We start from the raw sequence: 18,213 nt of genomic DNA, 5'->3' as shown, positions 1-18,213 counted from the left end.
AAAATGCTATTTGGTTTGAAGAAAATCTGCGAGGGGGGTCAAAAGAGAAGGGAATTCGGCCAACCTCGAGAGGGGCTTTATACTAGGTTAAGAAAAGAGATCAGAAACTGGCTGGAAGAGCCTAAGCCAGAGAAGCCTGTAGCAGCAACAGACCGAGATCAACTGTTAGGGATGCAGCCGGGGAGATACGGTCAGAGCAGACCCAAATAATTCCTGTGAGTTCGTCAGACTTACAGTTGGTGGTCAAGTCACTGGGCCCAGTGAATACAAAAAATGTAGCTACATGGCTGGTATAGTGGTCAGAATTAGGAGGAACAAAGAATTTAAATATGAATTAATCTTATAGGTTCATCGTGGCAGCTACAGGCAGTAAATCAAGTGAAAACTGCCTTGGACAGGCAGCCAGAAGCACACCAACTGATACCGCGATTTATGATGCTGTTTTTTAAAAAAAAAAAAAAGAGGTCAAAGACCCATGAAGGTGTTGTCCAGTGCAGATTACATGAAGCCTGGAAAGTCACCCAGGGATTACCTGTTAAGGAAAAAAGCGCTGGGATTATGGGTTGAAGAAATGCAACCGGTGACTAATCCCAGGGCAGAGGTCACCAGACATGTCACAGCTGATTCTTTGATGGCAGCTGATTTGAGTTCGAGGGAATTTTGAAATAATGTGTTGAAGGGACTGAACAAAAATGTATTTGCACTGTCTACTAATCTGGTGAGCCAAGCAGCCCGGGACAAGGGGTTACCTGTTATGGATGCACTGGGTCGTTTGCCAGCGAATGATGACGGGGGAAGCCAGGTAAAAGAATGGAAACCCAAAGTACCTTTTGTTAAAGCAATAACATATGCAGATAAGAGTGCTTATAAATCAGGATACCGAAAAAAACAACCCCCCCCCAAACTCGTGGTAAAGAACAAAACACCCCATCCCAAGGAGGGAGAGGGTGAAATAATCAAAATGAGCCCCCAAAAGGAGTAAATGTGATTCAAAATATCGCTTGGAGGTATTTAAAATTAAGGAAAGTAAAATGGAAAACGGACGCATGAATTAAGAAAAAAAAAAAAAGGCAAAGAATAAAAAAAAATTTTAAGGAGCAAAAAAAGGTCACAGCTCTAGAAGCTGAGGGTTCAGAAATGCCTGCTCTGTAGGGAAGCCCCGATGACCAGTTGCTCCCACCGGAAACGGGCCCTCAGAAGTGGGAAATGGTCACTAAATTAAAATGGATTTAAACGGGAGGCCTAGGACAACTGTCCTTGTCAAAAAAATAATGAACCCAAAGATGCCCGATTGAATAGTGGGGCTGGTGTAAATATTGTAAATAAAAGTTGTAATTTAACTCGATATGTGTCAGAAATTATTGTAGCAGCCTTCTTTACTGGGGAAGGCGTGACAAAAAAAAGTATCCTTCAGTAAAAATAGCTCTCCCCAGAAAGAGAGTGGGGGATTTTTGTTGTAGAAAACAAATGCTTCAGACAGATCAGGCGGCTGAGCCAGCAACATTGGGAACTCCTTTTTAAAAAAGAAATTGGTTAGTTTTGAATTTAACTAATAAAGTTCTGTGGCGTGTGCCGGGCTGGACGGAAAGCGTCCTGACAGCGGGGTACATTCCCAGCATATGTGCTGCAGAAGCAGTGTAAAAGATTATACTGGATCGCCTTCCTCTGCAGCGTGGGGCACGGGTCACTTGCTGGAGGATTCTCTGCTCCTTGAGGTCTTTAAACCACAATTTGAGGCCTTCAATAGCTCAGACATAGGTGAGAGGTTTTTCGCAGGAGTGGGTGGGTGAGATTCTGTGGCCTGCGTTGTGCAGGAGGTCGGACGAGATGATCATAGTGGTCCCTTCTGACCTTAATATCTATGAATCTGTGAAAAACGGCATGTGAGGGTAAAGGGGTTTCCCAATGTATACATGAAAAATAAAGCAAAATGTGGTAAAATCAAAGCATGTGTTAAAATCGTGGGGAATAAAGGGCCACCACAGAAACAATATAAATATCGTGTGCAAGCAGAGGCAGGAATTAAAAAAAAAAAAAAAATTAAGTCATTAGAACAACAGAAATTAATTAAAAAGGGAAATTCTGCATACAGTAGCCCAATTTGGCCCGTATTAAAAGCCTCAAACAATTAAAAATTGACCGTGGATTTTAGACAAATTAATAAAGCTTCCCCCGCCGCTCCCCCCCATGGTACCAATAGTAGCAGATTGACCTCAAGGAATGGCAAAAATACAGGGGGGCCCTAAATGGTTCTCTGTCATAAATATGGCAAATTGTTTTTTCGCCATCCTGTTGCATCCCGATTGTTGGGCCCGCTTTGCGTTTACTTTTAAGGAACAACCGTGCTTATGAAAACCATTCCCCAGGACCTACGCTGCGCTCTGGCTATTGCGCTCCAACATGTGGTGCGACTGCTGGATCAATTCTCCGAAAAGAATTAAAAGTCTCCTCCTAGGTAAATAACATAGTGGGGGGGGGTGGGGGGGCACGAAAGAGGAGGTGACTGAGCGAACTGAAAAGGTGTTAAAACTCCTTCAGAAAACGGGTTTCAAGGCTAAGAAAAAAAAGAAAAGCCCAACTAGTGCAAAAAAAAAAAAATTATTTGGGGGTGACCCTAGGGAAACAAAAAATTCAGGTAAATCAACAAAAGGTAAAATCATTATTAAATGTACCCAGGCCAAAGAATTCTCATGCGTTAAGGGTGATGTTAGGGGGGTTTAACTATTTAAAAAAACACATCTGGAATTTTGCTGCAATCACTGGACCCTGGTGGCATTTACTAAGAAACGTTTAGGGAGGGGGGCCCTCAGCAACAACAACAAAAGAAGCTTTCTGTCATTTAAAACAAGCCTTAATGCAAGCTCCAGCATTGAAATTCCCAGAGATAAACAAGCCGTTTGTCAGTAAGTTGGCAGCAACTCAGCACAGTCTAGCAGTGGTATTGATGCAAAAACTAATAAAAAGTTAATACTGGTCGCATACAAGGCTAAAAAATTAACCCCTACGAAGCAGCAGTTTGGAGTCTGGGGGGGGCGGAAAAATGGTTAATTGCTGTGTGGGCCACTGAAGCTTTTGCTTTGTCGACCAGCACAGCCCCTACAAACACCTCGCTCTCCCCTGAGGTATGTTTCTATCAGAAAAACGGCAGGGAAAAAATATCAAATACCAGAAGGGCCCAATGGACCTTAATGTTAACTAGCAAAAAAGTTACTTGTAAAAATAACAAACAAGCCATAATGTTACCATATGCCCTCCTGATGGAAGGAAAGAAGCATAAATGCCCACTTCCAAAAACTGAACCAAAGTTTGTTAAAAAAGCACCCCCGGTAAATAAAGTGTTAAGCCTCGGGACAAAAGGGGAAGTAAAAAAAGGGTTGGTTTACAAGTGGCAGTTCATACCATAAAAACCCTAAAAAATATACAGGGTTCTGCAGCTGCACAAACTGATGGGGAAGCTATTTCTGGTTCTGTAAGTAGAATTTCAGCTCAGGGAGCCAAGGTCAAAGCTCTTAGTGATCTGCTTGAACAAAAAAATTATGTTGCAGACTTTCTTTATGTCTATATACATTCAAACTTTGTGGTGCAAGACCCTGTTATATTCCACTGAAAGTTAAAAAGAAAAAAACATTGGGAAACAGCTGAGGAAACAAATGTGGTCCAGATTTCTTTTTTTCTTGTTTTTGAAAATCTATCTATAATTGGTTTAAAAAAAACCCAGAGAAATTAAAAGTAAAACGTATTAAAGGGCATCAAAATCAATAATAATAATAATTAATAAAGCGGATGCTTTAGCTAAATTAGCAGCAAAAAACCTTTAAAAGTTATGATAGTTACTAAAGCTCAAGCTATAAAACAGGAGGTTAAACCTAGTGTGTGTGTGTGTGTGTGTGTGTGTGTGTATATATATACACACACATACATGGTGGCTATGTGGTAAATAAAAAAATGGAAAAGGTAAAGTGGGTACCTAACAAACTTCCAAAAAATAATAAAAATTATTAACCTGTGTCACCCTATGGCCTAGGGTGCAAAAGAACGTAAAAAACTTTGTTAAAACCTGCATAAGGTGAGCAGCAAACAAAAATAAACCACCGAATTCGGGACCCTTTTGAGGTAAAATTTAAAACAGGGCAAAAACATGGCGAAAATGTAACATGGGAATATCTCAAGCCAAAAAATTTTAAAAAGCAATACGTACTAATTTAGTTATCATAAAAACAATCTAGATACAAGTACCCTAAACTACCTTTTAAAGTTTAAAATTGAATGTAGTCACCCTAAATGTAACTGATAAACAAAAATTGGCTAATACGCATGTAAAATAAAATGTCAGTGGCTCTTAAATGATCAAAATATGGTGTAATAGCAAATCCTTCCGTAATAATAAAATTAAGTTGCTTTAAAAAAAATTAATAGGGAAATATATTTTCAAAAACATGGTCAGTTTTTTATGTTTATTAATTGCACCAAAAATCATGGCAAACAAGCACCTATATTTGTGGCACCTTAGAGACTAACCAATTTATTTGAGCATGAGCTTTCGTGAGCTACAGCTCACTTCATCGGATGCATACCGTGGAAAATACAGATGTTCCACAGTATGCATCCGATGAAATGAGCTGTAGCTCACGAAAGCTCATGCTCAAATAAATTGGTTAGTCTCTAAGGTGCCACAAGTCCTCCTGTTCTTTTTGCAAAGACAGACTAACACGGCTGTTACTCTGAAGCACCTATATATAAATGTAATCAAAGCCCCAACTATTGTAAATCAAACAATCTGGTTAAAAAAAGCGCAAGCAAACATGAGTGCACAACCTCCGCCGTGTACGCCATCTGCCTCGAGTACAAGCATGGCAACAACCATAAAAGACCAGAACTATACAAAATAAAAAGTGTATAAAAATATATCGTAGGCAGTATTGAAGCTGAAGCTAGTTTTAATCTCATTTAATATTAAAACGTTACCAAAAACAAGTCAGCTTTGGGTAAAATTTTGGGGGCTATACAAACACATGTCAAAATTGTGATGCATTATCGGAACAAAAAAGGTGTAAAACTCCAGTTAAAACAAGCCCAAGCCTTAGAAACGTCTCTAAATGCAAATCTTTTTGGTCTGTCTAAAATTAACAGTAAAATGGTACTAGCGATACAATGTGTACAAATGCAAACTTATAAAATACAGTGCATAAAACAAAATGGTTACTCTGTTAAGTAATGGGCAATGGCCTTTTAAAGGGTTCAAAAATCCTCATATACCAAATCAACAAATTACAAAATTTAAAAAAAAAATATAACGTAAAAAGGCAAAATGCTGTTACCCAACACAAAAACCAGCGGCAGTCACCCGGGTGTTGCCAGAAATTATTAATAAAAAGTTATGGCAAATAAAAATAAGTAAAACACACTTAATTCAAAAGAAAATGATAAATTAGTAAAATTTAACAAAACATTGTAAAAAGTAAAAACAAAGCAAACGGGTGTGCCCACAACCAACTTGGTCCCTGAAAAAATGTCATTTAAACCATTCAAGCAAACACTGTACCATGCAGTACTTAACCTCTAATGGCACAACCGTGTTTAATTTAGGCAATGGGTGTATTCGTGTGTTTTAAAAAAGGATAACAAAAGAAGACCCAATTAAGTCATGTAAAGGTAACGTAACAAAGATCGTTATTCAGAAAATTATTTACCAACGTCCTCTCTTTTTTTTAAAAAAAAAAAAAAATTGTTTAAAAACCAAAAAATGTAAACTGGTCCTTTAATTTAAAAATACATTAAAAACGATAAAATTAATTGGTAAAAGCAAAAAAATCAGGAAATATGCAAGAAATGTATCTGCTCAGCTAAAAAAATAACAAATGTTATTTTAACTCACGGTGGTCAAATTTTAACATAAAAAAAAATTTGGTAATTTCTCATTGGTATAATGTTTAAAAAATGGTCTCCCAGTGTGCCAGCTCTTCTAAATTGAATGCTGTATCCTATTGTTTCGTTATTTGCATTAATAATTTTGTTAACCTATGTTTATACTGCCAAATAGAAAGGTTCAATGCAAGTCATATATACAATTAAATTGCTTGCAAAATTATAAAGTGATGCAATAATTAATAAAAAGAAAAGGAGTACTTGTGGCACCTTAGAGACTAACCAATTGATTTGAGCATAAGCTTTCGTGAGCTACAGCCCACTTCATCGGATGCTCACGAACGCTTATGCTCAAATCAATTGATTAGTCTCTAAGGTGCCACAAGTCCTCCTGTTCTTTTTGAGGATCCACACTAACACGGCTGCTACTCTGAAATCTGCAATAATTAATGGCATTAATCATGTATCAAGAAGGGGGAATGTTGGGAGATATATAATATAAAACTCAGTATATGTTGTGATTCATATATAGCCATGTAATATGTTATAGGTCATTGAGGCTTGGTATGAATGACGTGTGTTTGGCATGAATGCATGCGTTGCAAATTAGCAACTGAAGCAAGGACTTAAGGTCAAGGACTATTAGAAATCTTTGTGTAAAAACAATCTTATGTTCCGAGAAAAATACGGGGAAAAAAAGCATTTAAAGTGTTGTATACCAACACTGTCCGGAATCTGCTTGCTCCCCATCCCGTAGAAACGCCTTTATTGCGGGTCTAACACTCCAATGATTAGGCTCACAAATCAGTCCTGGGAGAGACGGGATGACTGCGGGGATATGTAAAAGTCAGCGTGAAAGGACGGGCACGTGGCTCGATGAAGCACGGCTGCCGGTGCCCTATTCCTGAGTCACTGCCTTGGAAGAGCTCAGAGTGGTGGTTTTTATATAGGACTTTCCATATACAAAGCACGTGACAGATATGAGCAAATGAATGCTCACCCCAAGGTGAGGCTTTAATCACAAGTGGGGAAACAGAGGCACAGAACGGGCCAGTGACTGCCCAAGGGCACAAGGCATGTCAGTGTCGGAGCTCGGGAATTCCTAGCCCCCAGTTCTGAGGTGCTGAGAGCACAGGACCTCATCTCCCTCTCCCTCTTTGTGAGGAATCCTGCTCACCCACCTCAGCAGCTGCAACAGATCAAGTCCTGGGAACCCCGTTTCCTTTGCACTACTTCTGCCCTCGTGTTTGTCCTTCTCAGCCCTCTCAGCTTGGCCGCTGGAACTCAGCGAGGTCGCTTTCCCTTTGACTTGCCTCAGTGTGAAACTGAGTGCTCCCAGGGCTTGGGCTGCAGCTGCCAACGGCGACTGCTCGCTTGCCAGGCAAAAACACCCTTTTATTTGAAATTTGACAAAAGGAGTCGTAGCGGCGTGCCTGTCGCTGTGTGGCTCTGTAAGACCTCGTTTATGCCAGGTCTCTCTTTCAGGCCACGCGTATGCTGGTGCTGCTAACCCCCCCGCCACACCCCGTTTGCATGGGAGCTGAGAATGGGACACCCAGCGCCTGATTCTTGCCTGGCTGTGAGTGGCCACTAGGGAATTCCCCTGGCTTCTGTAGGGGGCTCGGTGGGGAGGGGTTTTGGCAGAGCAGGCCTCTGTCCTCCGCTGGCTTAGGGTCCGTTAGAGACCCAGTGACAGTAGCATATTAGGGCAGTTCCTTGGGTACTCAAGCCTTTGCGAGGCCCGGGCAGACTAGTCCTTGGGATCAGGGAGCTGTAACCAGTTCTCTTCCCCTCCCCTCTCCGCTCAGCCTCAGCTGAGAATCGGGCCCAGAGATTTAGATCGCAGGTTGTCAAGATGCACTGTGCAGAGGTCACCTGGCCCTGTGGTTCTGGATCCTCCCGCTGGCTTTCCGTTGCTAAGTCCCCTGGCAAGCCAGCTAAAACGCACGGACTCCTGTCCTGGCATTGCGTCGCCAGCCTGAGCAATGGGCGGTAATGTCGCCCGGCAGTTACGGGAGCGGAGGTGGGCAGCCGGTCCCCAGCGTGGTCCCCGAGACACTAATCTGAGGCCTCTGGTGTGCAATAGATCCAGACACTGACCTGGGTGAAGCACAGGAGGAAATCTCCCGGCAGTTCAGCTCTCCACAAAGGAGAGGCCTGTGAACACTCATCCCTTGTCTGTCGGACGCGTTGGCGCAGCTAGGGTCCGCTGCAGTGTCGTGTGTCTGGGTGGGGCACCGAATAACAGGACGCTCTGCTAACAGACAGGAACCCCTCCCTTCCGGCTGCACGAGCTGGAGGTACTAGTGTGGCAGGAAGTCGTCGAGGAAGATCCGTTCCTGCGGGTAGCTAACCTAACCTAATGATTTCTCACACGTGTCGGTCTAAGCTCATTGCCACTGCTGCGGTCAGAGGTCATTTGGGCCAGCGGCTGCTGAGGTCGATAGAAGTAGCTCCAGCCCCCTGTTGCTCCATGCGCCGAGCCCCTCAAGCCTGAACGCTCGGCATGGCCACCCCAGACGCCCCATCGTGGGTGATGGAAATGGACACCATCTCTTTCGACCATGGCTGAAGTTATTGTGAGATCCACCCCCACCAGTCCCGTATGGTTGTCGAGCAAGGTCCCTCAGTAGCTTTGCTTAAGACGGGACTTAAATATGCCCTCCCGCCTCGCCTAATCCCTCTTTTGTTCCCTTCTCTCCAGTTCCTCAAACAGAATCGCAACCTGGGCCAAACAAAGCAGCGGATTCTGGAGATTGCCAACTACGTGGACAAGGTAACGCCCGGGTGCCCTTGGCAGAGCAGGTTGCTCTCTGCGTGGCATCGCGTGTGTACAGCACCTTGCGTCCCCGGGCCCAGGCTCACAGCGCTGAGACTTGAGCTGAGGCCCCCACTCCGGACAGGCAAACCTTTGTCTTAGACAGCGCCCCTGGCCTATCCCCAAGGTTCCCAGCATTGTTGTGTCTCGATTAAGTCACAGGGCCACTGAGTCTGAATCCTTCCTGTGCCATCCAGCGTGGCTCAGGGCAGGAGCAGGGTAAGCGGAGTGGCCAGCGGCCTGATCTTCATCTGGTCCCTGCCCTTTGGCCTGTCCAGTTTGGGTGGCTCCCACTGGCACAAGCCTTGCCACCGTGTCGAGGGTGGAGACTACTAGGGGGCTAAGGTTCAGCTCTTCCCTTAGGGGATCACTGCAGATCGGACTCACAGTACCAGTGTGTCCTCGAGCAACGCGAGACCTGAACGCATGACGGCCTCTGCCCCATGGGGTGGGGAGGGAAGCGTGGCAGAGGTGATCTGAATCCAGAGGAGTTCACCGGAGGCCCAGCTGTGAAGCACTGTTTGGTTGTCTTCCCCCCGCCCCCTGCTCAGTTTTACAGGTCTCTGAATATCAAAGTGGCCCTCGTCGGCCTGGAGGTGTGGACGGAGAGGGACCAGTGCATGGTCACCAGCGACGCTAATGCCACCCTGTGGTCCTTCCTGCAGTGGAAGAAGATGCTGAGGTCTCGGAAGAAGCATGACAATGCCCAGCTGCTGACGTGAGTCCCCTGGTTTCTCTGTGGGTGTCTCCCCAGGCGAGCGCTCTGCCGCCAGGGCACACTAACATGAGCCCACCCCGTCCCTTCTCGTTTCCGGTGCATGTCTGGACAGCGGCAGGACCTTCCGAGGGACGACCATCGGGATGGCTCCGCTGGAGGGGATGTGCAGCGCAGAGAACTCGGGAGGTGTGAGTGCGGTAAGGAGAAGGGGGTTCCCATGATCCCCTCGCTCTCTGGGGCACCCTCCTCCCCCACATGGCTCCCTCCCACCTGCTGGGGTTACGTCATTGCAGGTCCCTCTTCTCCTGGGCCAAGTTAGCAGCCTCTAGAGCCGGTGCCCGTGGAATCTGTAGGCTAGAACTGCCTGGCCTTGTGTTTCCTGAGCTGCTTGCTCCTCTGCCGGCCCAGGCCTTCTTGAGCAGCATCAGTAGCTGTAGGAGCTTAGCGGACCTTGCTCCTCTGTCAGCTGGAGCCCTTTCCCTCTGTGGTCCGAGGCCTTGGTGCTTGTTCACAGGGTGGCCAGATCCTGGGGTCCCCCTTGAGCTGTACGACACAATCCCGCCATTGGAGCCTGAGCCCTGCACCCAAACGCCCCGGAACTTGGGGGAACTCAGAGCTGGGGTTGCATTTCATAGGGGGCTGAACCCCGATTCCAGGCCTGACACCACCTCATGGGAAGCTCTGGGTCCAAATCTCGACACAGGAGCACAGGCCCTGACCTCTGACTCTGGCTCCGTTCCGCATCTCTGTTCCCCGTGCCCCTCGGAGCTGGGATCCCAGGCGGAGACCAGCCTTGAGGTGCCACGGGCATCCTCTGCTTTCCTCACCATCGGGGATACGATCCCAGCCCTTCTGAGCCAAGTGGCACCAGCTCCTTTACCAGGCCGAGCTGCTCTCCCCAGCCTGGAGGGCACAGGCCCTGATGCTGTCTTCGTCCCTCCCCTTCTCTGCACCAGGACCACTCGGACCTGCCGATCGGAGCCGCCGCCACCATGGCTCACGAAATCGGGCACAACTTCGGCATGAGCCACGACAGCGAGGGCTGCTGCGTGGAGGCCACCCCGGCTCAAGGAGGCTGCGTCATGGCCGCTGCCACTGGGTGAGAGGGTGTCGGCGGAGGAAGTGGCTGCCCGCGGCTCCCCGCGTGCATTGTTCATTGCAGGCCCCAGGGGTGCTGCCCTTACCAGAGTCCGGCGTAGCGATGAGCACTGTGTCTGAGTTATCACGGCGCGGCTGGTGCGTGTTTTACCGCTACCCTCCATTCAGGCCTGCACACGCGTGTGGTCACGTCTCTTTCCAGTGGCTGGAGCGTGTTTAACGGGAGCGCTGCTGTTCTGCAGAGCCGGAGTCTCTGTTCGCTCCTGTGGCCGAGGCCTGTGTTTCTGTGGTGAGGCGGGGCACGCTCTCCCCACACCTACCTCGGGTGCTTTCGCTGACACCGGCGGTTTCTGAACGGACCCAGCCACAGAGTCACCGAACGGGCAAACTCAGTAGCCGTTCCCCTCTGAAGACCCAAGTTCCTGCTTCATGGGTCTCCTCTGAAAGGGGTTTCTATCGCTCTGCTGCTCCTGAGGCAATTCTGCACCAACAAATTAAGAATTCAACGCACAATATTTGCTTTGTCAAAATAGCACAATACAGTCACATCGTTTTCAGTTACGTAGGTCAGCGTTTCTCAAACTGGGCTCCGTAGACCCCTAGGGGTCTGCGGGGTCCCTCCAAGGGGTCCGTGGGCCCCTCTGATCAACTCCCCTCCCTCCCTCCCTCCCAGTGCCTCCTGCATGCTGGGGAACAGCTGTTCAGTGGCATTCAGGAGGTGCTGGGAGGGAGGGGGAGGAGTGAGGGTGGGAAGAGGTGTGGGGGGAGTGGGGCCTTGGGGGAAGGGGTGCAGTGGGGGTAGGGCCTGGGGCTGAACGGAGGCTTTGGGGGCTCTGCAAAATTTTTTAAATCAAAATGGGGGTCCTCAGGTTGCTAAAGTTTGAGAACCGCTGATTTAGGGACTCTGCAGGGGATCCAGGTGAAGGTGGTTGGGACTCAGCGAGGGGGGGAGTCTGGGTGCTGGGGGAGTGAGGCTGAGTGGGGTGGGGGTCTGGTTGCAGCTGGTTGGGGTTCGGTGGGGTAGGGGTTTGGATGTGGGGGAGCTTGGTGGGGTGATCCAGGTGCAGGGAGGGTGGAGCTTGGCGTCGGGGTTCTGAGTGTGGGGTGGTCCAGATGCATGGGGGTTGGGCAGTTCCTCGTACAGTGACCCCTCCCCCCCCACAGCTGGGGAGTGATTGGTGCAGGAAGCTGGGGGTCCTTGGGGAACTTCCTGCAGCCGGGGGACATTTCCAGAGGCAGGTCTGATTTTGACCTGGCCCTGGCCCCGAGGCGCACAGTAGGAGCCACCAGCCATGGCATCCCTAGCCCTGTCCCTCCCCAGCTCCGGGCTCACCACGATAGGGGACAGAGAGAGCCCATCCCCATCCCCTGAGGTGGCAATTTATGTCTCTCCCAGCTGCTCCCGATGCTCAAACCAGACCCACCTCCCGGTGCCCAGGAGGGACGTGTGAATCAATTTTTCTGTGGGGAAAGAGTAAAATCTGCAGGGGACATTAATTCTGCGCTTGCACAGTGGCGCAGAATTCCCCCAGGAGTAATCTACCTTAGGAACTTTTCTGGCTCCCATCACTGTAATACCTGAGCACCTCACAGGCTGCTTGCCCGCGTGACCCTGCTCTGGAGGATGCTTTGGTCATTACTCTCCAGTACTATGAAGTCTGCCTACAGGGCATGTTTCAAAACAGGGATTAAGTGGGGCATAGGGGTGGATATCACCGCATGTGCATTGAAGACCCTGTGCTCTCTAATTCCCAGGCATTTGGGCTGCCAAGCTCAGATGTATTGGTGTCTTCCCTTCTCCCCTCGGAACTGGTTGCTCCGATTTAAATATGTCCCTGTCTTTCTCTCTCTCTCTTCCCCCCACTCCGCAGCCACCCGTTCCCTCGCGTGTTCAGCTTCTGCAGCAAGAGACAGCTGGAGAGTTACTTCCACAAGGGAGGCGGGATGTGTCTCTTCAACATGCCCAGCACCAAAGACCTGGTGGTGGGCAAGAAGTGTGGAAATGGCTTTCTGGAGGACGGGGAGGAGTGTGACTGTGGGGAGCTAGGGGTAGGTGCCCTGGCTCTGCAAGGAGAACTGAGCCATGCCCTTGCAGGCACCTGGCACCCCATTATCTGCTGTGCCCAATGCGGGGCAGCACAGGGGTAGAACACCTCGTGGATGGAGGGGGAGTGAACAGGGGACAGAAGGGGGGGATTCAGTTCAATTCAGTGGGCTTTAGATCAGACCTTCTGACTCTGAGCGCTTACAGTGTGTTTGTGTGGAACCTAGCACAGTGGGACGCTGATCTGGACGAGGCCTCTGGGCGCTACCTGTCGTCAGTGAGAAATCAGTGTGAACCATGGCGAGGTTCTGGCCAAAGGCTGTTAACCGGGGGGTCCTCCCGCTCGCTAGGTAGGGCAAGTTGCGCCCCACCTCGTGCCTCAGTTTCCCCATCTGCAAAATAGGGGTAATGATACTGACCTCAGTGAAGTGCTTCCTCCCCTAAGGAGGACTGAAGAGCTATCTTGGAGAGGGGGAGGGTCCCCAGAAGCCAGCCCTGGGGTGGTGGTGGGGGGGAAAGGAAATGACCAGGGTCAGCTTGAGAAAGGCCAAGTAGCCAGCTGATCCGTGGCTGGCTCTCCCTGTACAGGAGTGCACCAACCCCTGCTGCAACGCGCACAACTGCACGCTGAAGGCCGGAGCCCAGTGCGCCCACGGGGACTGCTGTCAGAGCTGCCAGGTAACCTCGCCCGGCTGGGCCAGGGGCTGGCCGGACTCGGTGCTGGGGGAGGGAGGTGGGAGCAGACGGCTCTGTGTAGGATCGGGTTTGAGGAAGAGAGCCCCCCTCTGGGCCTGATCCTCAGCAAGGGGCTGCGGATCCCAGCGTAATCCTCTAGCTCAACCTGTTCTTGTTCAACCTGCTCAACCTCTGGAGGGCCTGGGTTCAGTCCCCTTGGCTACCACGATGGTGGCTCTTGCCCATTAGCCCTCCGATGGCCAGGCTCCCTCGGGAATCCCTGCTGACTGCTTCTGTGGCTACCGCATGGGGCTGGGAGTCAAGAGGCCTGGATTTCCTGTCTTCGTCTGGCCCTGAACATGTTACCGCGGCTGGGCCCCAAGGGAGAGGATCAGGAGGGAGTAGATCTAATCCCAGTGCTGATGGAGTGGCTAGTCCAGCTGCCAGTCAGCCTCCAACCCACCCCACTGGGGGCTCAGGGGACCAGGCCACCTGGTGTGGCTACGAGGCGGGCACGGCTAAAGGGCTTTTTGCGGCTGATGGGACCGAGGTGCAAATGTCTCTCTTCTCCTCCGGCTCTGGCAGCTGAAGACAGCTGGGACCATGTGCAGAGAGCCGGCTGGATCCTGCGACCTCCCTGAATACTGTACGGGGGCCTCGCCCTACTGCCCCGGCAACGTGTACCTGCTGGATGGCTCGGCCTGTGCCAGTGGGGACGCGTACTGCAGCAACGGCATGTGCCTGACTCATCACCAGCAATGCGTGCAGCTCTGGGGCCCAGGTGAGCCCGGCTCCCTCCCATTCCGTTCCTCGCTCTGCGTACAGGGCTCGCACCTGGCTTTGGCGGGGGGGAGGGACACACCGAACGGCTCCGAGCTTGCCCAGCCGTTGGCCTCTCTGTTGCCAGCCCTCGGGCCCAGCCGGTGCGTCCGCCGACGTTCCCCTGCGGTCGGGACGAGCCTGTGACGTTCAGGCCCAAGGGGCAGCATGTTTCCAGGCTGGGGCCGCTGCTCCCCAGGGCAGGTCTGGCTGCATTATGCCTGGGGTGGGTGTTTGGGCAGCCCCCTCCTGCCGTATGCAGGTTCTCTAGCTCCTGTGTCACTGGGATGGGCGTTAAACCCGCTCAGCCGTGTGCCAGCCGCCTCCAGAAACACTGCGTCTGCGCTTCTGCTTGCACGGCATCCGTATCCCGGTGGTCCCTGAACTTTTTACTTCCTGCCGCCCCCCCCCTCCCCCCCAGCAGGGGCGAGAGTGAGGCCACAGCTCTGGGGGGGAGGGGAGACTGTGGGTAGGGGTAAGGGGGCCACAGCTGGAGCTGGGGGTGGGAGCGGAACGCTGGACACAGGGCCGGCAGCTTGGGCCAGGAGGTGGCGCTCTCTCCCCGCCCTCTGTGGGGTCTGGCCCAGGCCCCAGTCGCATCCTCCAGGGGAGCGTGCCCCACAGTGTGGGGAGCTCTGCTGTATTCCCCTCCCCTCTTTCGCCAGCCCTCAGTGCACACACAGCACCCCCCAGGCAAGACCCACGGCACACAAGACGCCCGCATGTTGCGTGACACCTCCGTGGGACACGCTGCCCACCCGCCCTTCAATCCCAGTGCTTGCTGCATGTGCACGCCAGGTGCACGCTGCATCCCCCCGCACACGCGCCCTGCCCATGCGCACCGGCTCCGCACGCCAGTTCAGACACGCTAGCGATAGGCAGCCAGGGCACCCTGGTCATCTCGGTCCGGGCGGAGCGGTGAGCCTTGGGGGAGCCTGGCTCATAGGCTACAGATTAGCAGGTGTGATTCTTCGCGCGTGGCCTGTCCCGTTTTCCCATACCGATGGAGAATCTTCCCGTTAGTGTGTTGTTAGTGCCACCTACTGGACTGGGCTGTGTACTGCGCAGTGCAGCAGGGGAAACGGCCCTGGAGACTGAATTCCTCCGCGAAGCCACCGGGCAAAAGTGGCTCCTTTTTCTTCCCCCCGAGTCTCCCTGCCACCTCTGCGCAGCCTGGGTGCAAGCGTGGCCTGATGCTGGAGCTGCAAGCGTCTCCAGGGAGATCCCGCACCCCGGGCATTTCCAGCCCCGCATGGCAAACCCAAGGGTCTGTGTGAGCAGCTGAACCTCCAGCGTGCGCCACACGGCTGCAACCTCTGAGCCCCCACCCTCGCTCTGGCTTTCCACCCCCACCCCCACCGGTCTCCGCCATCCCCACGGCCTGGGGTCTGCACGCAGGGTTGCTCAGGGCGCGTTGATTCTTCTCCCCTGCAGGCGCCTGGCCGGCTCCCGACGCCTGTTTCCAAGATGTCAACACAGCCGGCGACACGTATGGGAACTGCGGCAAGGACAGCCAGGGGCATTACGTGAAATGTGACCGGAGGTGGGCGCTGGGGATTCACACCCACATGTGTAACACACCAGCTTAGTGAGTGTGATCACGGCTCCCCCGAGCAGCTGGCCTCCTGTGGTAACAGCCTGCTGCTCACTCCTAGCTCCTGGAGATCCCCAGCAGCTCAGGGGGAGGCCCTATGTCTCCCGGTGCCGAAGATCTTGAGTTCGATCCTTACACCAGCAGCGTCAGTGTCTGGGCTTCCCTTAGCCAGAATCTTGTTTCTCCTTCCCTCTCTCCTGAAGGCCAGATTCAATTCCTCCTCCTAGCAGGTAGCACAGTGTCCGATTTCCGCTTAGGAAGGAACAATCAGTTGCACACATACAAAATGGGAAATGACTGCCTAGGAAGAAGTACTGCAGAAAGGGATCTGGGGTCACAGTTGACCACAAGCTAAATATGAGTCAACAGGGGAACGCTGTGGCCAAAAAAAAAAAAAGCAAACATCATTCTGGGATGTATTAGCAGGAGTGTTGTAAGCAAGACACGAGAAGTAATTCTTCCTCTCTAGTCTGCGCTAAAAAGGCCTCATCAGGAGTATTGTGTTCAGTTCTGGGCACCACATTTCAGGAAAGATGTGGACAAATTGGAGAAAGTCCAGAGAAGAGCAACAAAAATGATTAAAGGTCTAGAAAACATGACCTATGAGGGAAGATTGAAAAAATTGGGTTAGTTTAATCTGGAGAAGAGAAGGGACATCACAGTTTTCAAGTACATAAAAGGTTGTTACAAGGAGGAGGGAGAAAAATTGTTCTTATCCTCTGAGGACAGGACAAGAAGCAATGGGCTTAAATTGCAGCAAGGGCAGTTTAGGTTGCACATTAGGAAAAACTGCCTAACTGTCAGAGTGGTGAAGCACTGGAATAAATTGCCTAGGGAGGTGGTGGAATCTCCATCATTGGAGATTTTTAAGAGTAGGTGGGACAGACACCTGTCAGGGATGGTCTAGATCAGCTCTTCTCAAGCTATCTGATGTGGGGAACCGGCAGTTTTTTTTTCCAATGTGCGCACAGACCGGCAGCCGATGGCTCAGTCCGCGGACCACCACTTTGAGTAACACTGGTCTAGATAATTAGTCCTGCCCCAAGTGCAGGGGACTGGACTAGATGACCTCTCGGGGTCCCTTCCAGTCCTACGATTCTGTGATTTAGCAGCTGTAGGTTTGTCACCCTCATGTACCTGCCGGTCGGTGGGCGAGAGACCAGTGATAGTATCGGAGCGTGAAACGGGTGACTGGAGAGGAACTGTTCTGCATTGATCCATTGGTAGCATGTGTTAGGGGGCTTATTCCTTCGCCCACTTACTTCCCTGGTCCTTCTCGCGTGAACAGAGAGCAACAATACCCAAAGTCCAAAGGTGCAAACAATTTGATGTTTATTGGGGTGAACTTCCAGCAAGCATGATTCCAGTTTCCTTCCTTAGTGTCCCCCTTCCCAGCTCTGACACCACAGAGCCTTACCTGTGTCCCTGTTCCCATTCCTGCCCTTAGCTAAACATGATTCCAATTTCCCCCGCCCCCATTCCCTGTTCCCATTCCCCCCCCCACCCATCCACACACGCACACTTCCTGATTGACAGCAGACTATATAGTAAAACTTGAGTTCTGCTTAGCTATACCTTAACCAATCATTTTCCTGAAATTTAACTAACCAATCCTAACATATTGTAACTTGATTATTTAACCAATTATATCCCACAACTTTAATTAGTTTACACCAGCAAAATTAATTATACAGCAGACAGAAACAATCACAGAACCAGACGGAGATTATACAGACAAACAATAGGGAAATGGGGACTACAGTGATAGAACAAACACAGAAGTGAGGATTTCACACCTCAGCTATTGATAAGTGAGTTCTTGCCAGACAGGATGCGATCAAACTAAGTTTTCTTTTACATCTTCTAGGCACTTCCCTTTCTCTGGAGGCGATAGGCACTATCAGGACAGGATTGTATCCTAACAGCCCAATAGCACCTTCTTTCAATGTGACTAGTTTGGAATGTGAGGATGTGACCGGTCGCTTCCCAGCTTACGGCTGCCTCTGCTGCTTAGCCAAAGGCCTTAGCCTAAGAACAGGGCCTCAGGCTGTCACAGTAAGAGAAGGCCCTTACACCGGCAGACAGTGATTTTGATTCTTTCTTTTATACCTCTAACTGGCCAAGTGATAAGAATACACCTAAATTCTTAGAGTCTAGGCCTTCACAGACAGGCCTGAATATCTATATCCTAACAGCATGCAACTGCTCCGTGAAGACATTCATGCTGCCCCGGGGCTGTGTCTGGTGCAGAGAGAGAATCGTTTGTGGTCCATGCCCTCAGCTCCCTGGCAGACAGGTACTAGAAGTGGCACTTAGGCAAGCGAGGGGGTCTCACAACACTGCAGGGAGAGGGGTCCAAATGAAAATGCTCTGGGGCCTGAGCGTTTCTGGGGAATGGGCAATTGACTTCTCTGGAATTGGGCCCTGGGCCTAGCAGGCGGTGTCATGTGAGACAACAGCCGCCACGTGCTTTCGCAGACAACTCATGAATTACCCAGAATCCCTTGCTTTGTTAAGCTCCTCCTACAGCACGTCCCGATCCTCTCTGATACTGAGGTGGGGGGGCCAATAACTCGACGAGT

General features: G+C 50.6%; 1 protein-coding gene across 1 annotated transcript in view; it reads left to right on the top strand.

The window, feature by feature from the left end:
• ADAM33 (ADAM metallopeptidase domain 33) overlaps positions 1-18,213 on the top strand; it is a 75,924-nt gene that overhangs the window by 47,040 nt on the left and 10,671 nt on the right. Inside the window, exons 8-15 of the mRNA XM_077816040.1 lie at positions 8,570-8,641; positions 9,235-9,401; positions 9,514-9,598; positions 10,358-10,500; positions 12,371-12,548; positions 13,132-13,221; positions 13,804-13,999; positions 15,472-15,580. Of these exons, the coding sequence (XP_077672166.1) occupies positions 8,570-8,641; positions 9,235-9,401; positions 9,514-9,598; positions 10,358-10,500; positions 12,371-12,548; positions 13,132-13,221; positions 13,804-13,999; positions 15,472-15,580 (1,040 nt within the window). The remainder of the gene's footprint in view (positions 1-8,569; positions 8,642-9,234; positions 9,402-9,513; positions 9,599-10,357; positions 10,501-12,370; positions 12,549-13,131; positions 13,222-13,803; positions 14,000-15,471; positions 15,581-18,213) is intronic.

This window comes from Eretmochelys imbricata, chromosome 4, assembly GCF_965152235.1.
Source record: "Eretmochelys imbricata isolate rEreImb1 chromosome 4, rEreImb1.hap1, whole genome shotgun sequence".
NCBI classification, from domain to species: Eukaryota; Metazoa; Chordata; order Testudines; family Cheloniidae; genus Eretmochelys; species Eretmochelys imbricata.
Note: the sequence above shows the minus strand (reverse complement) of the source record. Positions and strands in the feature narration are given on the sequence as shown.